This window comes from Eubalaena glacialis, chromosome 6 (assembly GCF_028564815.1).
Source record: "Eubalaena glacialis isolate mEubGla1 chromosome 6, mEubGla1.1.hap2.+ XY, whole genome shotgun sequence".
NCBI classification, from domain to species: Eukaryota; Metazoa; Chordata; class Mammalia; order Artiodactyla; family Balaenidae; genus Eubalaena; species Eubalaena glacialis.
The window spans coordinates 130,343,692-130,369,648 of record NC_083721.1 but is presented as its reverse complement, the minus strand read 5'-3'; the positions used below and the strand labels follow the sequence as shown (position 1 = coordinate 130,369,648).

The following is a 25,957-nucleotide window of genomic DNA, read 5'->3' as shown; positions in this document are numbered from 1 at the left end:
TAGATATAGAAAAATCATTTGACAAAATTCAATATCCTTTTATGATAAAAAAAAACTCTCAGCAAAGTGTGTATAGAAGGAATATACCTCAACATAATAAAGGCCATATATATGACAAGCCCAGAGGTAGCATCATACTCAACAGTGAAAAGCTGAACACTTTTCCTCCAAGATCAGGAACAAGACAAGAATGTTCACTCTCACCATTCTTATTCAACATGGTACTGGAAGTCCTAGCCAGAGCACTGAGACAAGAAAAAGAAATAAAAGGCATCCAAATTGGAAAGGAAGAAGTAAAATTATCTGTTTGCAGATGAGATGACCGATGACCTTACAAATGGAAAATCCTAAAGACTCCACCAAAAAAAAAAAAAAAAAAACTGTTAGGATAAAGAAATTTGGTAAAGTTGCAGGATACAAAATCAGCATGCAAAAATCAGTTGTATTTCTCTACACTAAAAACAAACTATCCAAAAAAGAAATTAAGAAAACTATCTCATTTACAATAGCATCAAAATCAATTAAATATAGGAATAAATTTATCCAAGGAGGTGAAAGAGTTATACAGTGAAAACTATAAAACATCAATGAAATAAATTGTAGAAGACAAATAAATGAAAAGATATCCCATGCTCATGGATTGGACGAATATAGTTAAAATACCCATACTACCCAAAACAATTTACATATTCAAAGCAATCCGTATCAAAATTTTAATGTCATTTTTCACAGAAATAGAAAAAAAAAATCCTAAAATTCATGTGGAATCACAAAAGACCCCAAATAGCCAAACCAATCTTGAGCAAGAAGACAAACTAGAGGCATCACTTCCTGATTTCAAATTATATTACAAAGCTACAGTAACTAAAACAGTATGGTACTGGCATAAAAACAGACACACAGACCAATGGAACAGAATACGAAATCCAAAATTAAACCCACATATGTATGGTCAACAAATATTCAACAAGGGCACCCAGAATACAAAATAGGAAAAGAATAGTCTCTTCAGTAAATGGTGTTGGGGAAAATGGATATCCACATGCAAAAGAATGAAATTGGACCAATATCTTACACCATACACAAAAGCCAACTCAAAATGGATTAAAGACTTAAATGTAAGACCTGAAACCCTAAAACTCCTAGAAGAAAACATTGATCTTGTCAATGATTTTTGGATGTGATACCAAAAGCACAGGCAACAAAAGCAAAAATAAACAAATGGGACTACATCAAACTAAAGTTTCTTTACAGCAAAGGAAATCATCCACTGATGAAAAGATGACCTATGAAATGGGAGAAAATATTTGCAAACCATGTATCTCATAAGGAGTTAATATCCAAAATACAAGGAACTCATATAACTCAATAGCAAAAACCAATCCAATTAAAAATGGACAAAGGACTTGAATAGACATTTCTCCAAAGAAGACCTACAAATAGTCAACAGGTATATGAAAATGTGCTCAACATCATTATTCAGCAGAAAAATGCAAATCAAACCACAATGAGATTATCACCTCATACCTGTCAGAATGGCTATTATTTTTAAAAGTAACAAAAGATAACAACTGTTGGCAAGGATGTGGAGAGAAGGAAACATTTTACACTGTTGGTGGGAATGTAAATTGGTACAGTCATTATGGAAAAACAGTATGGAGGCTCCTCAAAAAAATTAAAAACCAAGAGAGTTACTCATTTTCCCAGGGGAATCTCCCATGTATCCATGAGGTATACATGTTAATAAACTTGTTTGTTTTCCTCTTATTAAAAAAATTAAAAACAGAACTACCATATAATCCAGCAATCCCACTTCTTGATTTTGATTCAAAGGAATTGAAATCAGGATCTCAAAGAAATACTCACACTCCCATGTTCACTGCAGCATTATTCACAATAGCCAAAATATGGCTACACTTACCCCCAAATTCAATGAGTTATATACATTAAATATGTACAGCTTTTTACATGTGAATCGTACCTCAATAAAGTGACATGTATGAATGAATGAATGGATGAATGAATGAGCAAACAAACTAACAAAAAGAAAACACAGGAATATTTTCTTTTTCTCTTTTTGGCCACACTGTGCAGCTTGTGGGATCTTAGTTGCCTGACTAGGGATCGAACCCGGGACCCTGCCAGTGGAAGCGTGGAGTCCTAATCACTGTACAGCCAGGGAATTCCCATGATTATTTTCTTTTTAAATCTCAGAGTGGCCATAAACAAAAGACTGATAATCTGATCATTTTGACCACATAAACATTATTAATTTTGTATGGTCAAGACCATGATAAACAAAGTTTAAGGATGACTAGGAAACAGGGGAAAATAGCCACAACAAGAGCAACAAAGGGTTGGTTAATTTCCATACATTATACAAACTCACAAATTGGTAAGGAAATCAACAGAAAAAATAGGCAAAGGATGTGAAAGAGTTCATAGAAAAAGAACAGCTTTTTTAGATGTGAAACTTGAAACATCAAGCAGTGGAAATGCTTTACTGCTGCTAGTTAAATGTTAAGTTCTTTCTTAACAGTCTTGGAGAACAGAAGCAGGACAACATAGCTGAACGACTGTGCCAACTGCCCTTCCTTGCCATGGAACTATCAGTGATACAGACCATATGTAACTGGACTGATGTAAGGTTCATCCAGTGGAGGCCAGGCCACCCCCTCCCAGCCCATGAGAGCAGATTGTGCAGTTCCATATCCAGTGACCTCACATTAGCAGCATGAAATCAGCCATGGTGGGAATATTTACACCACAGAAAATGGCAAATGCTACAAATCAAAGCTTTTTTAGTTCCAGACAACCGGTTGTTAAGTATTTAACATCACACCATTAGACCCATGCCAAATATCTTCAAAGCCAGAAGACTGTCACACTTTCTAAGAATTGTTTTCAACTGGGTTGGAATCAAAATGAGGGCAAGGGTGTCCAGTAAGATACACGGCTGAATGTATTTTGAAAAAACTCCCAGGCAAATCTGACATTGCACACATGTATGTCACCAGCCTCACCTGAGAACCCTAAGAACCCTACTCTATGCTTTCATGAATTGGCAGAAGGTCTGAAAATATAGAACTTTGATGTCTTTCAACTTCCCTAAAACCATAGAGCAAAACCGACAAACTCTGTTGGAAGACAGCACGGTTCTCGCCTGGCTCTGGGAAGAAAGGCACGGGGCATCGGCTCACCTGAATCTCCATCTTCTCCTTCAGGTCCTGGAGCTCCTGAGCCTGCCTGAGTCGCTCCTCGGGCTCCTCATCCTGCAGGGACCCGAGGTTGGACTTCAACACCTTGTGGGACTGCAGTGCCTGCAGTTTCTGAAAAGACCAGGGTGCAGTTTCATTCAGATGAAGATCTAATCGTGATGTTGTCTTTCATACCCGGAGCGGTGTCAGAAGGGCACACCTAACCCCAACCACAAAGCCCCAACCTGAACTCACTAGGTATCTGCATGCCTGCAAACATTCACACAAGTTCACACTCCCCTTCACTAGTGTTCTCCTGAGAGCTCAGCCCTTGCGCAGGAGAAGCAAATTCCCATGGAAGAACAGAATTCAAGAGTGTCATTTCCATTGCGCTGAAATTCTGCTGTGCTTGAAACCCGGAACTTGCCTGACAGCTTTCCCATTTCTTCCTCAGTCTCGAATAGGCTGAAGAGAATCAGACTATCTGAGCCTGGAGGAGGGTCTCAGGCACTCCAGACCACTCCCTGAGGACTCCTGCCCCTCTTCCCACAAAGAAAAATCCTGGCTGTCACCAAGAAGGCCTGGCTTTTCACAGCTTGGAGTCATGTCACCAATGCCTAGTGCTTCCCAAGCTAACAGTGTATGGTGTGAAGGAAAAGGCATAGAAAAGTGGATCAAAGACAAGGTGCCTTTCCATCCCCCTATGGTTATATTTTTAAATATATCACTACTGCAGTGACAAAAGCAATTATCTCCATCTCTATTACTATATCAAACACATAAGCCCTATTAAAGCTTTAGAGAACAGTTAAGTCCCTGAGTTTAACTTCTCACTCTTGCTAATCTTTAACTCTTCTCAATTCCTGCTAAAGCAATATTGGGTCCAAGTGTTAACCATTTCTAAACCCCTTGAATATTTTTGTAGAGTCAAGTGCTTTATCAGATGTATGCACAACTTTCGGCCCCTGATGTGTCACTTCTGTCTTCACACTGCTGCTTATGACACACCAGAGAGCTGGCTTTCTTGGCATCACAAACCTTCATGGTGTTTCCCTTTCAACTGGGGTAAAGTGGACTTACAGTGTTTTTCACAATCACTCTAAGTGGAATCTTATCTGTTTCCCCATCTCCCAGAATTTTTAAAAAATAAATCAACAAGATAATTATCCAACTACACTGAGAATTTTGTATCCAGTTTGGTTCCTATACTTTAATAAAAGTGAAATAATAAAATGTCAGGTGAGAGGAGATGGGCGGGGAGACAGACAAACACAAAAATACAACAGAAGCCATCCTATAGGGGAAAGGCAAAAAAAAAAAAAAAAAATGGATGTTCCAGTTTAGGACAGTGTGATCCAAGTTAAAAGGAAACCATGGATGGTAGTAAGAATTACGTCCTCATTTACCACAACCCAGAATTTCCTAACCAAAAGTAACCTTTTGATTTTTGAAGACACGGTCTATGAACAACAACTCCAAATTCAAATCAATACCTAGGTATCTAACGTGTCTAGTCAGCGAGCACCATGTCAGGGGAAGCATGGGAGTCAGGGAGGTTCAGATGAGCTCAGAGAGGATGGGTGTGGAGCTGGGGGTTAGGAGTGTGGCGTCCACATGGTGCAGCAGCATCTCGTCCTCCACAGATCATCCCTGTCCACTCTGGGGGAACATTTAGGAATGGGAGGACCTGGGTCACTATCGATACACACACACACACACACACACACACGCGCGCAGAGCTCTCATTGCACTCCCACTGCCCTCCATCCTTGGCTTTCCGTCTCAGATTGAGACCACCAAGGCTCCACGCATATCCTACGACAATCCCCTTCCAGAAAAGTTGTCTAGGTGTTTCTTTAGGCAAAACATGCAATGATCATGAGAAACACTATTACACAATTCATTTTCAAATCAAGAAAAGATTCTCCTTGATGTGCAGCGGACCAACAAGAGCTAAATACATCCTGAAAATACTTCTCCTCAAACATTGTCCCTGATACAGTTTTAGTTATACAGGTTTATATGGGAAGATACAGTCCATGGATAACTTCAATAAGGTTTTCTTGAATAGACTTAATAATATATCCAGTAGAAGAGCAGGGGCTTTGAAGTTTAAGGAGCTGGGTTCAAATCCCAGCTCTACCTCTTAACAGCTGTGTGACCTTAGGCAAGTTATGTGACCTCAGTGTCTTCGCCTGTAAAGGAGGAATAATAATAGCTTTTTTTTAAAAAAAAAAAAAGAAGAACTTTATTATTTTTTTTTTTTACTTTTTGGCCACACTGTGCAGCACGTGGGATCTTCATTCCCTGACCAGGGATCCCTGCGGTGAAAGCGCGGAGCCCTAACCACTGGACTGCTAGGGAATTCCCTAAAAAAAGAACTTTCAAAAAGAAATTAATAAACTAATGACATACTTACCTTTAGAATGTTATAGTTGTTTGGTTGCTATGAGGATTAAAAGTTAGTGTATATAAAGTACTCTGCACAGGGGCTAGAAAAGTTTCAGTAAATGTTAGCTATTATGTGTGACCTCCACAGACCCCAACAGAGAGCCTGGCCTGTAGCCAGGGCTCAGCAAGTACTTGTTAGAAGAAAAATGCATTCATTTACATTTTGCCTCATTTCTTGTCCAGTGATGAAAGCCCTTTGCGAAAATAAGGATAATATCTCAGGAGCTCTTGCTATATGCCAGATAATGTTAAGTGCTGTCTATGTGTTAATTTAACCCTTTCAGAAACCTATCCTACAGAAAAGAAACTGAGGCACAGGAAAGTTAGGTAACTCGCCTAAGATCACACAGCCGGTATGTGATGGAGCAGGGATTCAATCCTGGGCACTGGCCTCTAGTATCTGGCCTCACAGTGTATTACCCACCCCCAATGGCAGATGACAGAGAACTAGTACACACAAAGAAATGAATTTTGAGAACAAATAAGCAGGTTTTCAACTAAGGAACTCTGAGAAGCCTTTTAGGTTGGGTACCTCTTCTAGCGTAGAGTTCTGGTTGGCAACACTTTTAAATTCATCCCAAAATAATTTTTTGAGCTTGTCTATTTCCCCGTAGAGCTTGGCCTGCTCTTTTTCTTTCCATTCATCAAATTCTTTCTTAGCTTCTGCTTCCCTCTGGCGAGTGATCTCTGCTTCCTACAAAGAAAAGCAAGAACAAGAGAATCATTAATTCCACATTATGACAAATATTTACCAAGAAACTGCTAGGGCTCCTTGTCCGTGCAAGCCACTATGGAGACCCAAAGAACATTCATCCCCCAGTCCCCACTGTTGGGACCGGGAGTGGGATTAGTCTTATCTGAACCGTAAAGGCCCTTGAGGATGGGGATCACGTCTTTTCTCTCTTTATATTCCTCACAATGCCTGGCATAGTTGGTGCTCAGTAAATGCATGCTGAGGGAAGGAGTGATGAATGAATAAATGCCGGAAGGAGTGAGGCAAGTTTATGCATTTTCGTTCTACAAATATTTACTGAGTACCTCCTCTGGGCTGCCTTTGGGAGCTTATCCAGTCTTTGTCCTCAAAAAGCTAACAGTATATTGTAAGAAGTTAAAATTCAGGTTCAAATGCTCTCAGAGGGTGCTAATGCAAGAAGCTGCAGCTCTCTTTTGGCCATACAGGTCTGACCAAGTAATTGAATTTTCCTTGCCAAACTACCTAAAATCATTTAGCACATCCAGGAAGACGCCATCCTAGCTCTGTCTCCCGCTCTATGAAACAGCCAGAATTTTGGCCCTGTGGGATGCGAGTGCATCATGGGTCTTTCGGCTAGTCTGTGACCAAGCCCCCTGCCGTTTCCTCTCCACACCCACCTGAAGCTGCCGCTGCCTCTCTGCCGCCCTCTGCGCTTCCAGCTCCCCTTGGGTCCACTTCAGCTTGGCCCACAGCTCTTCCAACACCTCCTCCACTGGCTGTTCCTGCTTCTTCTGCTTTCCTGTGGGGTCCACTCAAAGAGAAGGTGACAGCGTAAGTCAGGGTCAGTGGAATGTATACCGTCACACCTCAGTCTGAGTTCAGCTTTGCCACTTACATTGTACACTGACTTTGGGCAAATGACAGAACCTCCCTGACCCTCTGTTTCTCCAAACTGGAAACATGGACATAGTAATAGCACCTAACCCAGAGAGTTATTGTGAGGATGAAATGTGATAATGCAAAGGGTTTAGCGTAGTGCCTGGCAGGACAGCTCAATCCATGTGAACTACTGTTGTCATTTAAAATAACTATTTTGACAGTACTAACACATGGCAATGTGAATGCAAAATCAGCAGAGTAACAGAAGCAGAGTACCAAATAGTGTGTACACACTGATTATTAATACAAAGAACGTATCTATGTATCCTGACAGCAATCAGAGGGGAATTTAAAATAGTGATAATAATTGTAGTTTTAAGTTCACTCTTTTCAGGAATATAGTGTAGTTTAAATGAGTGGTTTTAAACTTCCAATGAAAAAAAGGCAGCATGCATTACGAAGAAACCTTGAATTACAGAAGACTATTCTAACTAAATCACATACTGATAAACTAAGAGTTAAGGGTTCATGAAAAAGACACCAATTGTACTTGAACATTTGTTACTTTTTAAAGTACATTTAGAGACTATTAGATGGTACTGTTATTGAAACTTTAAGCTCTTCTTTGAAAAGAAATATATGGCTTTTCTCAGATGGGACTTTAGAAACAAGCAACTTTAAGATGCAGTGTAAATTAATTTGGGTTAATTAAGTGATCTGAGGTGAGTCTGGAATGGGAGGGCTGGGTTATCTGAGAAGCCAGCTGCCTGACAATAAATTAATGAACATTAATGTAGCAAAAGTTGCCTTAGGAACATATTTTTCCTCTCCCTACAGCACTTTACATTAAGGAAATAACAAGGAATATGCACAAAGATTTATGTACAAGAATGTTATCATCATGTGATTTATAATAGGAAAATTTTTTAGTAGCCCACATAAATTGAGAAATAATTCAATTGTGAAATATATTATGATCACCACATGATGAAATACTATTCAGCCATTAAAAATCATGTTTTCAAAGATGATTTACTGACTTTGGAAAATGTGATAGATTCTTAATTGAAAATAAGCAGTGTCAAAACTGCATCCTATATGACTATTTGTATAAAGAAAAATAATGACTGCGAACATACCAACATAGTAACTGCAGGTGATATCGTCCACAGTTTTTATTTTCTCTTTTCTACCTTTCTGTATTTAAATTTTCTGTATCAAAGGCATATTTTTTCCAATTTCTTTATTGTGATAAAATATACATAACACAAAATTTACTGCCTTAGCCATTCTTAAATGTATAGTTCGGTGGTATTACATACATTCATAATGTTGTGCAACCATCACCACCATCCATCTTCAGAATGCTTTTCATCTTGTAAAACAGAAACTCTATACTCACTAAACACTAACTCCCCATTCCCCCTTCCTCCAGCCCCTGGCAACCACCATTCTACTTTCTGTTTCTATGAATTTGACTATTCTAGGTACCTCATTTAAGTAAAATCATATAGTATTTGTCCTTCTGTGACTGGCTTAGTTCACTTAGCATAATACCCTGTGGTAGCATATTGCAGAATTACCTTTCTTTTTAAGGCTGAATAGTATTTCTTTGTATCTATATACCACACTCTGCTTATCCATTCATCTGTCAATGGACATTTGGGTTCTTCTACATCTTAGCTACTATGAATAATGCTGCTATGAATATGTGTACAAATATCTCTTCAAAGATATATATCTTTATCAGAAAAAAATATTTAATAAGTGGAAAATCTGTTTTTCTTTAGCAGCCTCCAATGCAGAACCAAGAAGAATTAGATATACAATAAATGCATAGTAACTAGGTGAACTGTGCTGTTTTAAAACTCTGTTCTTTGAAAAAGAAATTAAATAAAGGGAAAAATATTTTATTCAATGGAATTTTTATATTTAATTTATATTACATTTTATCACATTATATTTTCATATCTATATTTATTTTACGTTTTAACAGCTATTTCTTATTGAACCTCAAAAAACAGATATAAAGTACGCAAACCTCTTAATGGGAAAAACATACAGCCTTGCTACTCGTTTTAGAATTTGAAACAGTAAAATTACAGTGATTAAGTCATAATAAGCTCATGACATTAAAAAAGTCAAAGAATTGGTCTGACTGCTCATTAAGCCCAGTTAAGCTTATTCATAGTCAGCACCAGAGAACAGCAAATTCCAGAAGGCTGGGAGGTAAGGGCCCTTCAAAGTCACTCTGTCTGACTGCCCCATTCACAGTGAATGACACAGAGGAGGAAACACTGACCATGGTCACATAACAGAAGGGGACAAAGCTAAGACTAGAACCTACCTGTCTGACTCCCAGCCCTTTTTCTCTGAACACGTGGTCAGAAACCCTCCCCGCCCCACGTGGGATCCCCCCATCCTCAACTGGATGGTGAGGTTCTGAGGGCAGCTTTGGTGGTGCACATGCCCCTCACCCGTTGAACACAAGCCCAGGCCCTTGCACAGTCCCAGGAGGGCCACCTGGACTCACCACCTTCCACCACGCCCGTATGTCTGCGCTGGATGTGGCCCCGGAGAAAGGTGGCGTTCATGAAGGTCTTGTCACACAGGTGGCACTACACAGAGGGAAGTAGTGGGAAGTGCAGGATTAGCTCACCTGAGTCAGCCAGGGATTCTCCCTCTATCAAAACTCTCATACCTTGGGACCCCTGGGCTGCTTCACAAATGAAGAGTTTGATTTACTGAGTAAGGCAGTGACTGAACTCAAAATATATATACTATATATTTTATCCCCCCAATATATATATATTTTTTTTCTTTTTCTGAATGTTAAAACACTCCCAGTGCCGTGGGGAGCTAGGAACAATGATTAGTATCATCCTTAGATGATACTAAGGAATTTTTGTTGGTTTTTCAGGGCATGATGATGGTATTACGTTTATGTTTAAAAGTGGGATGGGAGTCCTTGTCTTTTAGAGTTACATAGTGAAATATTTACAGATAAACTCATATGACTGATACACTTCAAAATAATACAGGGGTAGGGGAAATTGGGTAGAGGAACAAATGCGACAACATTGGCCATGAGTTGGTAACTATTGGGCTGGAGAGTGTGCAGATGAGGGTTCATTATATTATTCTCTCTACTTTCGTATATGTTTGAAATTTTCCACAATGAAAAGTTTTTTTTCAAAAAACACCAATGTCCACGTCTCACCCAGAGTTGAGAACCACTGGAGCAAAGGGTAGTAAATATAGCATCTGAAATTCCACTTCACTTTCCTCAAGCATTTCAGACAATGCCAATCTAGCATATCATTTTTTCACTGTAAAACTTCAAAATTCTTCCAACACGGTTTTGCAGGCTGCCATTGCTAGTCAATCAGAGTAAGAGGGCAGATTATTTGCTGTCTTTACACAAGGGCAAATGTGACAGAAATTGCCAATTGTCCCCCAGTACCAGTTTTCCCCTTTACCTTAGCAATAGAAACCTTGATTTTTAGCTGACCCTGAGGCTAATGAGAATATATGTCACCTCCTCCCTTACAACCAGGTGTGGCCATGTGACTAAATTCTGGCCAATGGCATGTAAACAGAAGTGGTATATGCAACCACTTCTGGGAGTTGTCATTAAAGAAAGAGCCATGATATTCCTCACCCTCCCTCCTCCTGCTGAATGGAATGTGCACCTGAGAGGTGGAACTCAGGCAGCCATCTTGGACCAGGAGGCAGAAGTCACACAATGAGGCTGGAGAGAAACACATCCAGAACTGGGTCCACGATTACATGCCACCCCTGGATTGTTTACCTCTAAACTTTGTTCATGAGAGAGAGAAATAAACTTCTATCTGGTTTAAACAATTATAATTTGAGGTTTCCTGTCACCCACAGCCAAACCTAATCCAGATGGATACAGTCTGGGTTGATGGACTTTGCCTACTCCTGAGTTCTAAAGTGACACATGAATTTCTAGTTGTTTGAAGGAATATCAGCTGGGGGGCAGGGAATATGTTACAAGGCATCTTATTCCAAATTATAAGCCCATCCCCTCATCCCACCCTTCCCTGCTTCCCCTTTTCCACCCCAAGAAGCACACTCACAAACCAGGCACCAGACTAGTCCCTCTACCATGCCAGCTTTGAACCTGGGAAAATGAGATGTTGGCATTGCAGTGGCCCAACTTGCTGCCACACGGACAGAGTCTTTCTGAGAATGGAATCCACACTGACAAAGAACTGCCAAGAGCTGCAGAGAGAGAGACTAGATTCTGGTGCCATCACCTAAGTCCCACCATAACCCTGGATTTTTCAGTTAAATTAACCAATAAATTCCTTATAGGCCTAAGCCAGGTTAGACTGCTGTTTTGCCATTTACTACTGGAAAGGTTCTGACCCTTTTATCATAATTAACATTATATTAATTATGTCAATTACCATTCAATCCACTAACATCATGTCCTAATGACTCCTTCTGTCCACCCACCCCCAAACTATGAATTTCTGTTAAACCTGAACCAGCATGATTTGTGTCTTCATCCTCAGAGCCTGGCAGAGGGCCGGGCCACCTGACAAGCTACTAAAGGGCAACTGTCCCCGATCCACTCTTTCCATAGAAAGAAACGCAAATGCTCAAATGCCACTCTGGGGAATGAACTGTCACTTGGCTGACTAATAGAATCACTTTTCCAGAACGGGCCTGGCTCTACCAGTCCCCTGTCACACACCTCTTACACACACCTTTACACATCACACTCTCTACACATACACACACACACACAGCCTTCATATATACACACTCACGCTCTCCATGAATACACACACCCTTACACACACACAACCCTTCATTCATTCACACACACACACCATAAATATATCTTTACATGCACACTTCACATGCGAGCACGTTACACACCACACACTCTACATACATACCTACACATACCACTCACAGATGTACCCTCCAAACAATCACAAACACATCTTAGACACCATCCGTAAACACACACACACACCCTGCATACATTCACACATGCACACATGAGACATGAACTCATACACACACCTGCGACACATGTACAATCTCCATACACACACACACACACACACACACACACACACCATAGACTCGATGAGACACCCTGGGGCTCTCTGGCCACCAGCGGCATCTCTGAAATCTGCTCCCAGCCCCAGTGAGAATGGCCACAGCAGCCTCAGGGGCCAGGCAGTGGTGCCGCCGGGGGGGCCGGTGGCCGGGGCCACAGCCCTCCCGGCGGCCCCGCCCGCAGAGATGCTCACCGCACGGTAGCTGTGGGCGCCCGTCTGCAGGAGCAGCTGCTGCAGGGCGCTGATCATCTTGCGCCGCCGGCGGCTCTCCTCCCGCACGCCCCTGAGCTCGTCGGCCTGGCGGCCCAGCTCCTGCTGGCCGCGCTCCTGCTGGCCCAGGCTGGCCTGCAGCCGCGCCTCCAGCTGGGCCACGCTGGCGCTCAGGCAGTCCTGGCAGTGCAGCAGGTACTCGATGCTGAGCTGCGCCAGCCGCAGCACCTTGAGCAGCGCCGGGTCCACGGGCTGCCCGCAGCGGCCGCACACCTCCCGGTCCAGGTTGCAGAAGGTGACGCTGACGATGTTTTCCTGCAGGGTGGCCACGTCCAGCTCCCGTGCCACGCGGTCCACGTCCAGGGCGCTAATGCGCCTCCAGTCTATCCTCTCACGGCGAGGCTGGAACTTGAAGGCGGGGAGAGTGTAGGCCGCGAAGAGGGGGTCGCTGAGGCCCTGGGCGGTGGTAGCATGGCACTGCATGGACGGGGGGAGCCCTGGGCTGACCACCGGGGAAGGGTGCCACCAAGACCACGGCAGCAGGCACAGGAGCTGAGAGAGGGCCTGGAAAATGAGAAGAGGGTTGAAGTTAGGCCTGGTGCGTGTGGCTCCATGTACCGCGCTGGCCAGCAGGAGCCTGTAGTGTGCATGGTGTGTACTAACACAGCCAGAGCAAGGGTGTGGGCTTTATAACACACAAATGTGGATTCAGATCCTCAGCCTTGAGCAAGATCCTTTACATCTTTAAGCCTCCGTGTGTATTGGGGATCACGGGGCCTCCTCTTCAGGCTTGCAGTTAGGAATGAGGCAGGCGAAACACCCAGGCCAGTGCCTGGCACATAGCAGGTCCTCAGTGAACCCCCCGCCATGCCCATGTCCACTGTAAGAGTGCCTGCCAGAGGGCTTGGTCAGGAGGGAGCTGTCCAATGTATAAGCAGGTCTTTCTGCAACCCTACATTGACCTCAGGATGAAGTCTAATAACTTGCCACGGGAGGCAGAGTGGTGGACATTAAGTGGCCCTCCTTCTGTAATTGCAACACTTAATGGAGGGGTGCGCTACAGTTCCCAGTTTCCCCAGCTGTAAGGTGTGATCAGTATGACTGTGTTCTCTCTAGTGGGATGTGAGCGAAATGATGTCCGCCCCTGCCACGGGGTGGCGCTCAAGAGAGCAGCCGTGTCTCTGCACAGAGATTGTGCTCAGTCCACGATGGTCTGTTTCAAACCTCATGGTTTACAAAACAGCTCCAGTTTGTTGTTAAATGACTCAGATTCTACTCACCACTCTCTTGTTAGACAAAGAAATTGTTCTCTTTGGGGAGTAACTTGACAATAGCAACCGGAATTTAAAATGAACATTCCAGTACTAAGTATTACAATCTGTTCTACAGATAAACTCATACAAGTGTGCAAAGGTGCTTGTGCAAAAATTGTCATTGCTGTATTATTTGTAATAGCAAGTTACAAGAAAATTACAAGAAAGCAAAGTACAAAGTACAGTGGGGATATGAATGGTATCTCTATACGATGAAATACTATGCAGCTATTGATAAGAATAAGGCAGTTTTTTATGTACTGATTGATGTGGAATAATGATAGATATGTATAGATATATACATATACATATATATCCATTTCTGTTTAAATAATATATTAATATGACATTTAATAATAATTAGCAAAAATAAAGGAGATATGTATATCTCACATATGTATGTGTATATGTATTATATATACACATATGCATAAATATATATATCTCACATTAGAACGTTGCCTATGAGGCAGGAGGGAAATGGGAATGTGAAATGGGGATAAATAAATGAATAAAATAAATAAATAAAATAGACAGATGGTGCATGGGTAGGAGATGGATAGATAGATAGACAAATAGGTCTTACATAGACCAATGATGATAATGATATATATATAACACATACACATATATGAATGATTCATATTTGTTATTCATATATAATCATAATTAAGTATACTGATTTATTATTCCTAAATATGGTTCATTATCTATATTTTTTAATAAGCATAGACTATTTCTAGAATAATAAACAAGCTGTTAGCAATGGTTATATCTGGGAAGTGGGAACGGAGATTAGAGGACTTTTATTTTCCACTCACCACCTCTCTATACTATTCAGTTCTTTGCGTCATCATCTATTACTTTTATAATTTCTTAAAGAAAAATATACAATTTCTGCCCTTAAAGAACTTAGAATCTGACTGAATGGGAAATACATGTGACCCTATTCAATCAAGTTCTTTCTAGATCATGTGATTTACACTTTCAAGTACAGTAGAAAGTCAGAGAAGAAAAAGGTCATTGACCTCAGGAAGCTGAAAGGCCTTGAAGAAACAGTCAGGCTCGGTTTGCAAAGAGGGGAAGACCTCCAGGAAAGGCCCCTGAGCGCCCTGAGCCTGTCTTCATCTGGGAAAGGCAGCAGTGGGAGGTGACAAGCCTGCCCCCACCTGCCCTGGGGTGCTCTGGGGACTGGAGGAGAGGCAAGGGGAGGGCGCTCGGTAAGAAAACCGGCCGCAGTGCGGGGAGTGCCAGCCTCCAAGCCAGACACACACTCTAAATGCAAACCTACCAACAGGTAGAACTATCCTCACTTTACAAACAAGGAAACTGATGCCTGGAAAGGTTAAGTGTCTTCCCCAGGTAGGGAGGCCAGAGTTGAAGTACAGCTGGAGGTGCATCTGGCTCCAAAGCTTGTGGACTTTGAACCATCCAACATCGATTCTTGAGGCTATTTGTCCCAAAACTTTGCTTGGATCAGATCATCAAACCTTACCCATCGAACTCATTCATCCATTCACTCACCCCCTCCCCCACTCCTTTAGAACATGCCTAGCTTGGCCAGGCCCGGTGCCAGGCACTGGGGCCACCGAGATGCATTAATCACACACCTGCCCCCCAGCCCCCTCCTCGGCAGCTTAGCATGGCTCCTTGCTGCCCCAGTACCAAGTGCAAACCCCTTAGCCTGGTCTTGAAGCTGCCACAGGATGCCACGGACCCACCTTTTCCGTTTCAGCTCCAATGTTTCCCTTTCTCAGATACTCCTCCACAACACATACTCCAGAAACAAAACCATCCAGCCACGAGCATCCCCACCACAGCCATGAGGAGAAGACCAGCACATTCCTCTTAATATGTCACATTATTTTTAAAAAAGGAGGCAGGTGACATGACACTCACCATGCTCAGCTGCAAGCTCTGTGTCACCGGAGCCTCAGAGACAATTGCCACAACAAGCTGTGCTTTGGAGCACCAGCATGTTACCAGGTGTGCTGTGGGCCAGGGTAACAGGACACCTGCTTCCTGATCTCCCACAGACCAGGAGCTCACCTGAGAACTCGCTGTTCAACTATTTAACATTTAAGCTTTGGCCTCAGATGTTTGCCCACAGTCCCCTCTCTCATAATAAGGCCAACAATGTTCCACCAGCCACTCTCTCAGCTCTCCTCCCACCTCTTCGAATGTCCCTTCCAGCCTCTTCCTTGAACAAGGAAGAGCCTACTATCCTTGCACCCTTCCTTTAAGGCAGGGTGTGCCAGTGCCCCTGTGACAGTCTGCTGTTCACCCATCACCCATCTCTCCTTGCACACTCTCCCTGGGGATGAGCTCACACGTACGCATAGCTTCAGCTACCATAGGCCTGCTATAGGCTGAGCCTCAGCCACTCCCAAATCTCCTTCTCACAGGCCTGTCTCTTGGGACCTTTAGACTTAGCCTTCCAATACTGATTATACCAGAAATTGCAAATCTAAATTCCACCAGGACCAGGAAGGTACTATTAAATGTAGGAAACATGCCAGGTGTAAGAGAAACCAAATACAAGCTTGATGATAAGTGGCAACTGATTCCCGATCTTAGTGTCCAAGATACATGTGGGCAGTGGTTCTCAAAGTATAGTCACTGACCAGCAGCATCAGCATCAACTGGACACTCGTTAGAAATGCAGACCTGCAGACTAACTGCTTCAGAACCACTGCAGTAGGGAGTGTTGGGATAGGGAGCATTAAGGACTGTGGCAAAATGGCAAGTGTGTGCCCTGTTTACAAGGGGCAGCCACCACTGAGCTTCAGCCATATGGGAAGTGATGTTCTGTGTTCCTCGTGGGCTAATTCCAAATTCACTAAGTAGATATTCAAGCAAGTATGGCCAACATGGTGAAGTAGGAAGACCCTAGCTCACCTCCTCCCACAGACACACTAAAATCACAACTATTTACAGACTGGCTATCTATAAGAATGACCTGGAGACTAGCAAAAAAGGTTTTCCCCAACTAAAGATATAAAGAAGGAACCACAAGATGGGTAAAGGGAGTGGGGATGCAAATTAGTCAAGACCCACACCCCTTGGTGAGCGACCCACTAACAAGAGGATAATTACAACTGCAGAGGTTCTCCCCAAGGAGGGAGGGGTCTGAGCCCCACCTCAGGGCTCCCCAGCCCAGAGGTCCTGCACTGTGAAGATGAGTTCCCAGAACACCTGGCTTTGAAGGCCAGCAAGGCTTGCATATGGGAGAGCTGGCACCAGCCCTGGGCCCCTCTGGCCCCCACAGCCAGCTGCCCCAGGACTCAACCCCGATCACCAGGGGGCTGGCAGCCACCACATGAGGCAGGGCCAGCCACGCCTACCAGCACACTCACAGCAGCCAGCCCAGCCACACAGAAGGGCCCACTCAGCCCACATGGCTGGCACCCATGGAGCATATAGCTCTGGGGACCAGAGGGGAGTGTGGTACTAGGCTCCATAGGACGTTTCCTACATAAGGCCACTTCTCCAAGATCTAGAAACAAAACTGACCTACCTAATACATAGAAATAAACACAGAGAATTAGACAAAATGAGGAGACAGAGAAATATGTTTCAAATGAAGAAACAAGACGAAACTCCAAAAGAAATGAGTGGAGATAAGCAATCTACCCAATAAAGAGTTCAAGGTCATGATCATAAAGATGCTCCACAAACTCAGGAGAAGAATGGATGAACACAGTAAGAAGTTTAACAAAGAGTTAGAAAATATAGAGAAGAACCAAACAGATCTGAAGAATACAATAACTGAAATAAAAAACACACTAGAAGGGAATCAACAGTAGATTAGATGATACAGAGGAATGGATCAATGAACTGGAAGACAGAGTAGTGGAAATCACCCAAGGTGAAAACTAAAAAATAATTTTAAAAAATGAGGACCGTTTAAGAGACCTCTTGGACAAGATCAAGTGTACTAACATTCACAATATAGGAGTCCCAGAAGGAGAAGAGAGACAAAGGGGAAGAGAACTTAACTGGAGAAATAATAGCTGAAAATTTCCCTAACCTGGAAAAGAAAACAGACATCCAGGTCCAGGAAGCACAGAGAGTCCCAAACAAGATGAACCCAAAGAGTTCCATACCAAGACACATTATAATTAAAAACGGCAAAAATTCAAGATAACGAGAGAATCTTAAATGCAGCAAGAGAAAAGCAACTAGTTGTGTACAGGGAACTCCCCTAAAACTATGACCTGACTTTTCAGCAGAACTTTGCAGGCCAGAAGGGAGTGGCACAACATGAAAAGATGCTCAACATTACTCATCATCAGGGAAATGCAAATCAAAACCACAGGGAGATATCACCTCACACCTGTCAGAATGGCTATTATCAAAAAGACAAGAAATAACAAGTGTTGGAGGATGTGGAGAAAAGTGAGCCCTCATGCACTGTTGGTGGGATTGTAAATTAGTACAGCTTTATGGAAAACAGTATGGAGGGTCCTCAAAAAATTAAACATAGAACTACCATACAATCCAGAAATTCCACTTCTGGGTATTTTTCTGAAGAAAACAAAAGCACTAATTCAAAAACATAAATGCAGCCCTATGTTCATTGCAGCATTACTTACAATAGCCAACATATGGAAGCAACCTAAGTGTCCATCAACAGATGAATGGATAAAGATGATATAGATAGATAGATAGATAATTATTCAGCCATAAAAAAGAATGAAATCTTGCCATTTGCGACAACATCGATGGACATGGAGGGTATTATGCTAGGTGAAATAAATCAGAGAAAGACAAATACTGTATGATTTCACTTACATGTGGAATCTAAGAGACAAAACAAATGAACAAACATAACAAAACAGAAACAGACTCATAGATACAGAGAACAAACTGGTGAGTACCAAAGGGGAGGGGGCAGAGGGATAAGTGCAATAGGTGAGGGAGATTAAGAGGTACAGACTTTTAGTTATCAAATAAGTCACTGGGATGTCATGTACAGCATAAGGAATATAGTCAATAATATTGTAATAACTTTGTATGGTGACAGACAGTAACTAGACTTATTGTGGTGATCATTCTGTAATGTATAAAAATATTGAAGCACTATGTTATATACCTGAAACTAATATAACATTGTAAGTCAAATATAATTCAATAAAAAATAAGATAGTCAAAGACCTCTATGAACTGTTTCCAAACTACCTTTCTAGCTTCATCTCCCACCTACCATTTACTTGCTGTCCATACTTTCATATCTGGCTATTTATTCATAGGCACTGTTTTTAAATGCTTTATAAAGAATAACTCATGTAATCCTCACAACAACCCTTCAATGAGGTACTATTATTATCTAAGCCACAAAGAAGTGAAGAAGCTTGTCCCAGGTGCAGGAAGCAGGATCCAACCCACACAGCCTGGTTACAGAGTTGCACTCTGAGCCACTATGCCATGCTGCCTCTTGGGATAGACGGCCCTCCGCCACCTCCTTCTGCCTCTCCTGCAGGTGAACTCATGCTCAAGGCCTTGCTCAGACATGATTGCTACCATAAATACCTCCCAGGCCCATAGGCAGAATCCCTGGCCTCTCCCCTGGGCTCCCAGAGCACAGAGCGTACACTCCTTTAGTCGCCCTCACCACACTCTGGTCTGTGCTGGGTGGCTGTGCAACATTCATTCACCTATCCCACCAACAAATGGCTCCTGAGCCCCTACTAAGTGCCAGGCACCGTGACTGGCCCTTGGGACGGATGGTGACCCAGGCAACAGTCCCTGTCATTATTTTTGTTTGTTTGTTTGTTTGTTTTTGGCTGCATTGGGTCTTCATTGCTGTGTGCGGGCTTTCTCTAGCTGCGGCGAGCAGGGGCTACTCTTCGTTGCGGTGCACAGGCTTCTCATTGCGGTGGCTTCTCTTGTTGCAGAGCACAGGCTCTACGTGCGTGGGCTTCATTAGTTGTGGCGCACGGGCTCAGTAGTTGTGGCGCATGGGCTCTAGAGCGCAGGCTCAGTAGTTGTGGCCCACGGGCTTAGTTGCTCCGCGGCATGTGGGATGTTCCCGGACCAGGGCTCGAACCCGTGTCCCCTGCATTGGCAGGCGGATTCTTAACCACTGTACCACCAGGGAAGTCCCCCCTGCCATTGTTAATAAAAATAGTGAACACTTCTGGAACTGTGTGCTTCACACACAGTTATAAGACTTTGCATGAATTATCCCATTTGATTCCCACAACAACCCAGTGGACAGATGAAGAAATTTCAAGGTGAACAAAGAGGGCAAATGACTTTCCCACAACCACACGACCAGTTAAGTGTCGGGGTCTGGCTCCAGATTTTGTTTTCCAGAAAGTCAGAAAAATACACCAAATTACCCCCCAGAGCGTTAAGTGCCAGGGAAGGAGCTAGGACAGGGAGCCCCAAGGAGGGGCCATACAGGACATTTCTGTCTCCTTTTTGCCCCCACCCCTGTCCCACCACATCCCCAGCTGTGAGCTCCACAGGGGCTGAGACCATGGCTTATTCACATCTGTTGGATTCCAGCCCTTAGCATATTACCCGCAGCCCAGATTGCTATCGACCTGAATGGAATTGTCAAAATCTTAGAATATCTGCTTCAAGATTCTATATTCTCGGGGTCTTGGGGAACTGAGGCTATGGACCAACAAGAATTAGGATAAAGAGTAAGAATGGACTTAGGGGCACTTAAGTTGTACTCCTTGGAGAGAAACGCCGTTTAGACTTAGTAAAATGCTTGATTTGTTGACCATCTGTGTCCATAGCCGAATCCTCCAGGCCGCTAATGAAAGCTTAGAGGGCAGGAGCCCTTGTGGTGGGCGCAGGTTCATCAGCGAGTGTCCCACACTGACTGTCAAGAGGTGGCAGCAGTGTGCTAGCTGGCTTCCTGAGCAGCCCATAAACCCTCATGTTTACACTCTGAGCACAGTCTGTAAATACCCAAGGTGGCAGCCCCACTCCCAGTTATACAGAATTCTGAATCAGGGATCTGAGTTCCTGAGTTTTTACTAAATCCCAAAAGTATCACCCATTTTTGTCACTAGGACCTCAAGAGTTCAATTCTCAGAAGTCCTAGGGTTCTGACATCAAACGGTGAGCAGAACTGTGGGAATTTTTTTTTTAATTGGAGTAAAATTGCTTTACAATGTTGTGATAGTTTCTGCTGTACAATGAAGTGAATCAGCTATATGTATACCTATATCCCCTCCCTCTTGGACCTCCCTCCCTCCCACCCCCCATCCCACTCATCTAGGTCGTCACAGAGCACCGAGTTGAGTTCCCTGTACTATACAGCAGGTTCCCACTAGCTATCTATTTTACACATGGTAGTGCATTTATGTCAAACCTAATCTCCCAATTCGTCCCACTCTCCCCTTTCCCCCACCATGTCCACGTGTCCATTCTCTACGTCTACATCTCTATTCCTGCCCTACAAATAGGTTCATCTGTACCATCTTTCTAGATTCCATATATATATGCGTTAATATACGATATTTGTTTTTCTCTTTCTGGCTCACTTCACTCTGTATGACAGACTCTAGGTCCATCCACATCTCTACAAATGACCCAATTTCATTCCTTTTTATGGCTGAGTAATATTCCATTGTAATCGTACATATGTACCACATCTTCTTTATCCATTCATCTATCGTTGGACATTTAGGTTGTTTCTATGTCCTGGCTATTGTAAGTAGTGCTGCAATGAACAATGGGATACACTCTCTGACAAAAACCACAGTAAGATCTTTTTTGACCCATCTCCTAGAGTAATGAAAATAATGTGACCTAATAAAACTTAAAACTTAAAAAATAATGGGACCTAATTAAACTTAAAACAGCAAAGGAAACCATAAACAAGATGAAAAGACAACCCTCAGAATAGTAGAAAATATTTGCAAATGAAGCAACGGACAAAGGATTAATCTCCAAAATATACAAACAGCTCATGGAGCTCAATATCAAAAAACCAAACAACCCAATTAAAAAATAGGTGGAAGACCCAAATAGACATTTCACCAAAGAAGACACACAGATGGCCAAGAGGCACATGAAAAGATGCTCAACATCACTAATTATTAGAGAAATGTAAATCAAAACTACAATGAGGTATCACCTCACACCGGTCAGAATGGCCATCATCAAAAAATCTACAAACAATAAATGCTAGAAAGGGTGTGGAGGGTTCCCTTTTGGAACCCTTTTGCACTGTTTGTGGGAATGTAAATTGATACAGCCACTATGGAGAACAGTATGAGGTTCCTTAAAAAACTAAAAATAGAGCTACCGTATGATCCAGCAATCCCACTGCTGGGCATATACCCTGAACTGTGGGAATTTGAAGATGATGAGGATGATAGCAGCTATCATTTATTAAGTATCTGTGCACCAGGCACTGTGCCAGCCTTTAATATTTCTATTTCTAGCCATCATACAACCTTGTATGTAGCTATGATTTGCCTCATCTGACAGATGTAGAAACTGAGGCTCAGAGAAGCTAAGGGACCTGCCCCAAGTCCTTCAGTTACTAAGTAAGGAAGCCAAGATCCAAATCAAGTTCTGACTCCAAAACTTCTGAATTATGCCAAACTACCTCCCAATGATGATGATGATAATACATAAATCCTTTCCCATTTTGTAAATTACAATACCTGAGATTTCTTGACCAAACTGCAAGGACTGAAAGAGTTTACAGCAAATCACAACAAGGTCTGTGCTGGAGACCCTAAAGTCTCCCTGTATCCTGGCAGAACTTAGCCAAACACAACTCAGCTCCACAGCTTGGGTCCTGGTTGGGATGGGCAGAAGACAAAGTCAAATGAGAATGCTGCTGGTTACCTGGAAACCACACATCCCAGAGGGCAGGCACGCCATACTTTCTGCAGACTGAATTATCAGCAGACTTCTTTTCCCACATCTGGGAATAGAAACACAAGGCAAAAATGACTCACTGTGGGACTTCCCTGGCAGACCAGTGGTTAAGACTCTGTGCTTCCACTGCAGGGGGCGCGGGTTCAATCCCTGATTGGGGAACTAAGATCCCACAAGCCGCATTGCGCAGTTAAAAAACAAAAATTAAAAATAAATAAATAGGGCTTCCCTGGTGGCGCAGTGGTTGAGAATCTGCCTGCCAATGCAGGAGACACGGGTTCGTGCCCTGGTCTGGGAAGATCCCACATGCCGCGGAGCAACTGGGCCCGTGAGCCGCAATTACTGAGCCTGCGCGTCTGGAGCCTGTGCTCCGCAACAAGAGAGGCCGCGATAGTGAGAGGCCCGCGCACCGCGATGAAGAGTGGCCCCCGCTTGCCACAACTAAAGAAAGCCCTCGCACAGAAACGAAGACCCAACACAGCCATAAATAAATAAAATAAATAAAAATTTAAAAAAAAAAAAAGTGTTTAAAAAAATAAATAAATAAATAAATAAATAAATAAAAAATAAATAAAATGACTTGCCATCATTAGGAAATCTAGAACTATTAACCAACTCTACATGTTTTGATGGGTCCCAGGAACTTCCCAATCCTAGACCATTGTCATGAATTAGTGGGACCCAAAAGAATATTTACGCTAGCATTCCAAACTCACTGCATTATTGAAGAGACAGTTTCTACCTGGGGCAATCCCACAGCCAAGAAAGCAAGCCTGTCTACCACCTAGCTTTGCACACTCCCAGTGATGGGATGCTCACTACCTCACAAGGCAGCCATTCCACAGTGAAACAACTCCTGGAAACTTTACAATTCTTCTGAAACCTGCCCACCTATAATCTGTCAAAGAGAACACCCACAAAAATGACCAAAGAGCTGATTTTTTTAAACAAAATTCTGGCTGATTTTTTTAACATAAATTAACAGATAGACTACACCACCACCGCTGCCACCTTGCTGTCTGTTCTGCTTCCTCAAGAATGCTGCCAAGCCACGAGGAGCACCTGGAGGAGCCAAGCTTCCAAGGCAGCTGCCAGGCAATCATTTACAAGCCTGCCCTGACTCCCAGCTAACTTCAGCGGTGCCGTCCCAGGAGCTCAGGCGTGTCATTAGTGCTAATTGTTCTGGCTGCCAAGGAAACCCTCGCACAGTTTGCAAACAGGCCGTGCACACACCGTAGGCAAGGGAGCACTAGAGACCCCAACGGAGACAAGAGTGACCCAGGAGTTCTCCTGAAGCACTACCGTTACAGACCTTGTTCTGCTTTGTTCTGTTTCTGCTGTTTTCTAAAGAAAGGAGTCCCCCTTTCCACTCTTTCTTACCCATAAAGTAGCAAGAGAGAGATCCACTCCACCAGGCTCACAGCTCTCCCTTACACCAGGTCTCCCATTTCCTCCCTAGAAACTTTGGAGATATTTTTAAGAGATGATGCCCTTGGTTTGGTCAAAAGCCCGTTTTAAGTTTTTGCCACAAAAGGATTTTCTTTAAAATAAAAATGGGAGGTAGGGATTTGACTGACGTCTCTTCAAAGTATTTTAGAGACGACTACATACTGATGAGACCTATCTTCCCAGGTGCAAAATTGTGAAAAACCAATACTAGTTTTCACACTTAAAAGAATAGCAGTTTTGAACATACTGGTGTTTTCTTTCCCATGGAGAAGTCATTGCTTCTTGGTAGAGTTTCTCCAGCTTCGGAGCCTGGGACATCAGACCCCACAAAATCCTCCCTAGAGGTAGGAGGCCTAGTGACAGATGGCACGGCAAGCGGTTAACCCTGTTGACCAGGACTGGTCCTCCCTGCAAGGGGCCCACAGGGAGGTTCAGAACAGCCCACCAAGTTGTCCCCTTCCCTCCTCCTGTCAGTGTCATTTGAGCAACAAGGCTTTGGACCAAACTCCAGCTCCCTGGCAGAACCCAGGTATGCCGCACAAGTGAGTTCAGGTTTCTGTGCCCAACCTGAAGCATGTAACTTCATGCGACCATTTTATCAAGTTGGATGGTATCCAGAAAGATTCCCACGTGAGGGAGAGGTCTCCAGAGCGTTGGTGCTGACAGAGACAGACAGAAGACCGCTTATCAGCCGCTTGACTGGAGAACCAGCCTTCTCTAGGTGGGGCTGTTCTCACTGGCCAGTCCTCAGCTCTAGGGGCAGGTGTGAGGGGCTGTGACAAAGGAGAGAGACCACCCACCTTGTCTGTGGACAGAAGTGTAGGAGGCCACAGTCAGAGCACCTCACACTCATCAGGTCTCTCTTCAAAGTCCTGTTAGATACCACATTTCAAGAGACCGTGCAGGGGCAGGCAGGCCCTGGGCCTCAAGGAACAGGCCTGGGTAACCCCTGCCCAGGCCCCCCAGACCCCTCCTCTGACCCGCCTTCCGGACCCTTGTCCCGTACCCAGCAAGTTCCCCTGGCCTTTTATCTGCAGCCACCTCGACAGGAAAATACGGTGGCTGCCTCCTGCTACACTCCAGCCTCGGAGTGCAAGACGGAGGAACCAGAGATGCTAATCTGTTTGTTTTTATCAATAACTCATCTCATTGCTAAAAGATCCCCCTTTTCCTACAGAACGCAAAGCAGCAACCCCACCCCCGCCCCCAATCATTTTACTTTTTTCAAAAACTGAAAATCCGAGGCCGTCCTCCCAGCGAAGGCCAGTCCTGCGGGTTCAATCATTCTTGCTCCCCTCCGGGTACCTCGGTCCGGAGCCGGCCAGGCGGGAGGCCGCGGGTCCCGAGGCGCAGCTCCCCGCCTGGACCCCGCAGGGCGCCCGAGCCGCTGCTGTTGAACCCCCTGCGGCCCGTGGCTCCGGTCACTTGGACTGCACGACGCTCCCCACCCGCGCCGCTCCCGGGCTGCATTCCTGGCATAGCTCTCCCACGCGGCGCGGCTCACCTGGGGGTCCCCGGAGCCTGGGGGGCGGGCAGAGGTCGCGAGCTGGCGGCTCCGCTCCTCCGCCCCGGCCCAGCCTGCCGACTCGCTCCACCGCCCCGGACCGAGGCCGTTCCCGGAATCCTCGCCGCCGCGCCGGCCTGGGCTGCTTCCTCGGCCCCGAGTAGCGCGGGCTCTCGAGGGCGCGTGACAGAGCCTCCCGGCCACCCAGTGCTGCCAACCTGCGGGACCGGGGACACAGAGAACCTTTGGCGCCAGCAGCTGGAGGCCCGGGGTCTCTGATGCCTCCCGCTCCCGCGACA

The 25,957-nt window shown here is 44.1% G+C and overlaps 1 protein-coding gene across 8 annotated transcripts in view; it reads right to left on the bottom strand.

Moving 5' to 3' along the window:
• DZIP1L (DAZ interacting zinc finger protein 1 like) overlaps positions 1–25,957 on the bottom strand; it is a 46,447-nt gene extending 20,490 nt beyond the window's left edge. For 2 of the 8 annotated variants that reach the window (XM_061194615.1, XM_061194616.1), the window contains exons 1-8: positions 25,460–25,525; positions 24,955–25,026; positions 22,673–22,751; positions 12,519–13,100; positions 9,755–9,839; positions 7,020–7,141; positions 6,181–6,342; positions 3,201–3,329 (exon numbers count right to left, since the gene is read on the bottom strand). In XM_061194615.1, the coding sequence (XP_061050598.1) occupies positions 3,201–3,329; positions 6,181–6,342; positions 7,020–7,141; positions 9,755–9,839; positions 12,519–13,100; positions 22,673–22,751; positions 24,955–25,007 (1,212 nt within the window). In that variant the 5' untranslated portion in view covers positions 25,008–25,026; positions 25,460–25,525. The other 6 variants (XM_061194620.1, XM_061194619.1, XM_061194618.1 and 3 more) reach the window with 6 other exon arrangements.